Consider the following 2,503-nt stretch of genomic DNA (forward strand, 5'->3'; position numbering starts at 1 on the left):
GGGGAGGGGAGGGGAGGATAGGATAGGATAGGATAGGATAGGATAGGTTAGGATAGGATAGGATAGGATAGGATAGCAGAGTTGGAAGGGACCTTGGAGGTCTTCTATTCCAATCCCCCATTCAGGCAGGAAACCCTATACTATTTCAAATGTTTGTCCAATCTCTTCTTAAAAACTTCCATTGTTGGAGCATTCACAACTTCTGGAAGCAAGTCATTCCACTGATTAATTGTTCTAACTGTCAGGAAATTTCTTCTTGGTTCTAAGTTGCTTCTCTCCTTGTTTAGTTTCCACCCATTGCTTCTTGTCCTGCCCTCAGGTGCTTTGGAGAACAGCTTGACTCCCTCTTCTTTGTGGCAACCCCTGAGATATTGGAGGACTGCTATCATGCTACCCCTAGTCCTTCTCTTCATTAAACTAGACATAGGAAGAGATTGTACAACCTGTCAGGTCCCCAAATCCTTATTGTATATGCTCTTGTTTTGGGGCCTGCCATTCCGCTGGGGGGAGGGGGCACTTTGCGTTCGCTTGGGATAACTTTTGCTTTCTACCTTTCCTCTCCTGCCTCTATCCACTTGAGAAAGGAATGTGTCTCCCCTATCAGGGAGACGATTGCAGAGAAACGAAACTGAATAAGACCTTGAGATGAGCGCCAACTGTGCCAGTTACCCACACATCGTGCCACCTGTGAATTGGCTGGATTTCAAATGAACACTATGACTCTGGTGAGAGGAGGAATATTGCTGGTTTAACTATACTGTTTTAGTGGGATTTTTCCCTAGAACTTGCCTTGACTTCCCTACTGTCACTAACCCCAAATAAAAGTTTCCTTTTGAGACAACGCCTGTTTCAAAAGTTCTGCTTTCTTGGGTGGTTAGCTGAGGTGGGTCCTTACACAATCACTTGTCTGAAATGGTATAGGGTCTCCTGCTTGAGCAGAGGGTTGGACTAATAGACCTCTAAGGTCCCTTCCAGCTCCAATTCTGATCGATTGATGTCCATTTTAGCCAAATGTTGTTTGTGTTAATATGGTTGGGTGGTTCAAGTACTGCATGAAAAAAAATATTATTTCAGAACAAATAGAAACTAGGTGTGAGGGAAGAAGGCGAGGAAACTGCCAGGCACACAATGACAGGAGAAGAGTTACAAAATGCCAGAGAAGCACATGGAGTTACCGTATACTGAAGTCGAAGAGGCTGTGGATAAGAATAAAAACGGAAATTGCTTGGTGGAAACCATGATGAGAGAAAAATACTGTGTGGTATCAATAAGGGAGAATATTTGTAGCTCAGGGCTGACATGAGGTGTCCTGGGTGCTCTCTGAGCTTGCTTGTTTTCTTGCAGACATTTCATTACCAAACTAGGTAACATCATCAGTGCTAGGAAGGAGTGCTGTTTGCTGTCAGTTTATATTCTGGTGTCTTGCCTGACTGGGTGGATGGAGGGCCAGTCTTAGAGATTCTTTGGTTGGGCTGTTTGCTAATGGCTCTGTGGCAGTTTCTTGATTGGGGTATTGCTTACTTGATTGTTGGTCTGAAGCTAACCTTGGAGTTAATGTGGTGGTTGCAAAGTAAAAGTTGATTGCAAAGCATATAGTCAGAGAGAACATGGAAAGGTTAAGATGAAAAGAAACTGGGAAGATACAGAGCAATTTAATGGGAAGACTGCGGGGGAAGAATGACGTCCCTTTTTGCTAACTTTTTCCATCCAGTTTCAATCGTGCGAGCATTGATTACTGTATTTTCAATTGTTTGAATTATTTTTCAATTGTCTCAACGATCAATTGCCTGAATATCAGCCTCCCTGTTGTTTGCCGGAGTGAATCAAGACAAAGGAAATATAATCGCCATTCTTTAAAAAAAAAATCCAGCAACAAATGAGAATTAAAATAGGTCTACAAAGACATCCCAGCTGTGGAAAATCGACGTCCCTTACCTCACCATCAAATTCTTTACACAGACTTTTACCGCTATTACACTGGAAAGGCAATCGTTCGGGTTGCCGGCAGAGGCGCAGCTTCACCAGGCCGGGCACAGGTTTCCCATAGGTATACCTGGAGTCAGACCCCACCAATGTGGACAAAAACACAGATAGAGATGGTTGTGTAGGGAAAGAAGATCAAGGGGACCTGCGGGATCCAGAGGAAGCCATGTAGGTATAGAGCCGTGGTTGGCACAGTGGTTAGACTGCAGCATTGCAGGCTCATTTTGCCCACAGCGTTCCATCCTTCCAAGGTCAGTAAAATGAGGACCCAGACTGCGTAGCTAAATGTCTGTGGAGATTCTCAGTCATCCAGGTCATGATTGTCCCAATGGTGCTTCTTCAGGAGGAACTGGACTGTCTTGTTTTTCTTTGAAGACGTTTCGCTTCTCATCCAAGAAAAGAAAAGAAAAACAAGAAAGTCCAGTTGCCTCCTGAAAAAGCACTTTTGGGACAATCATGACCTGGATGACTGAGAACTTCCATAGACATTTAGCTATGCACTTTGGGATGAACATCCTTC

General features: G+C 44.0%; 1 protein-coding gene across 1 annotated transcript in view; it reads right to left on the reverse strand.

Annotated features, from left to right (window-relative positions):
- Positions 1 to 2,503, reverse strand: part of LOC107294634 (alpha-1-macroglobulin-like) — a gene marked incomplete at its 3' end in the record, with an annotated part of 65,396 nt that overhangs the window by 37,683 nt on the left and 25,210 nt on the right. Inside the window, exon 8 of the mRNA XM_029285658.1 lies at positions 1,941 to 2,053. Within this exon, the coding sequence (XP_029141491.1) occupies positions 1,941 to 2,053 (113 nt within the window). The remainder of the gene's footprint in view (positions 1 to 1,940; positions 2,054 to 2,503) is intronic.

Source organism: Protobothrops mucrosquamatus, unplaced genomic scaffold (genome assembly GCF_001527695.2).
Source record: "Protobothrops mucrosquamatus isolate PMUCROS unplaced genomic scaffold, P.Mucros_1.0 scaffold2029, whole genome shotgun sequence".
Lineage (NCBI taxonomy): Eukaryota > Metazoa > Chordata > Lepidosauria > Squamata > Viperidae > Protobothrops > Protobothrops mucrosquamatus.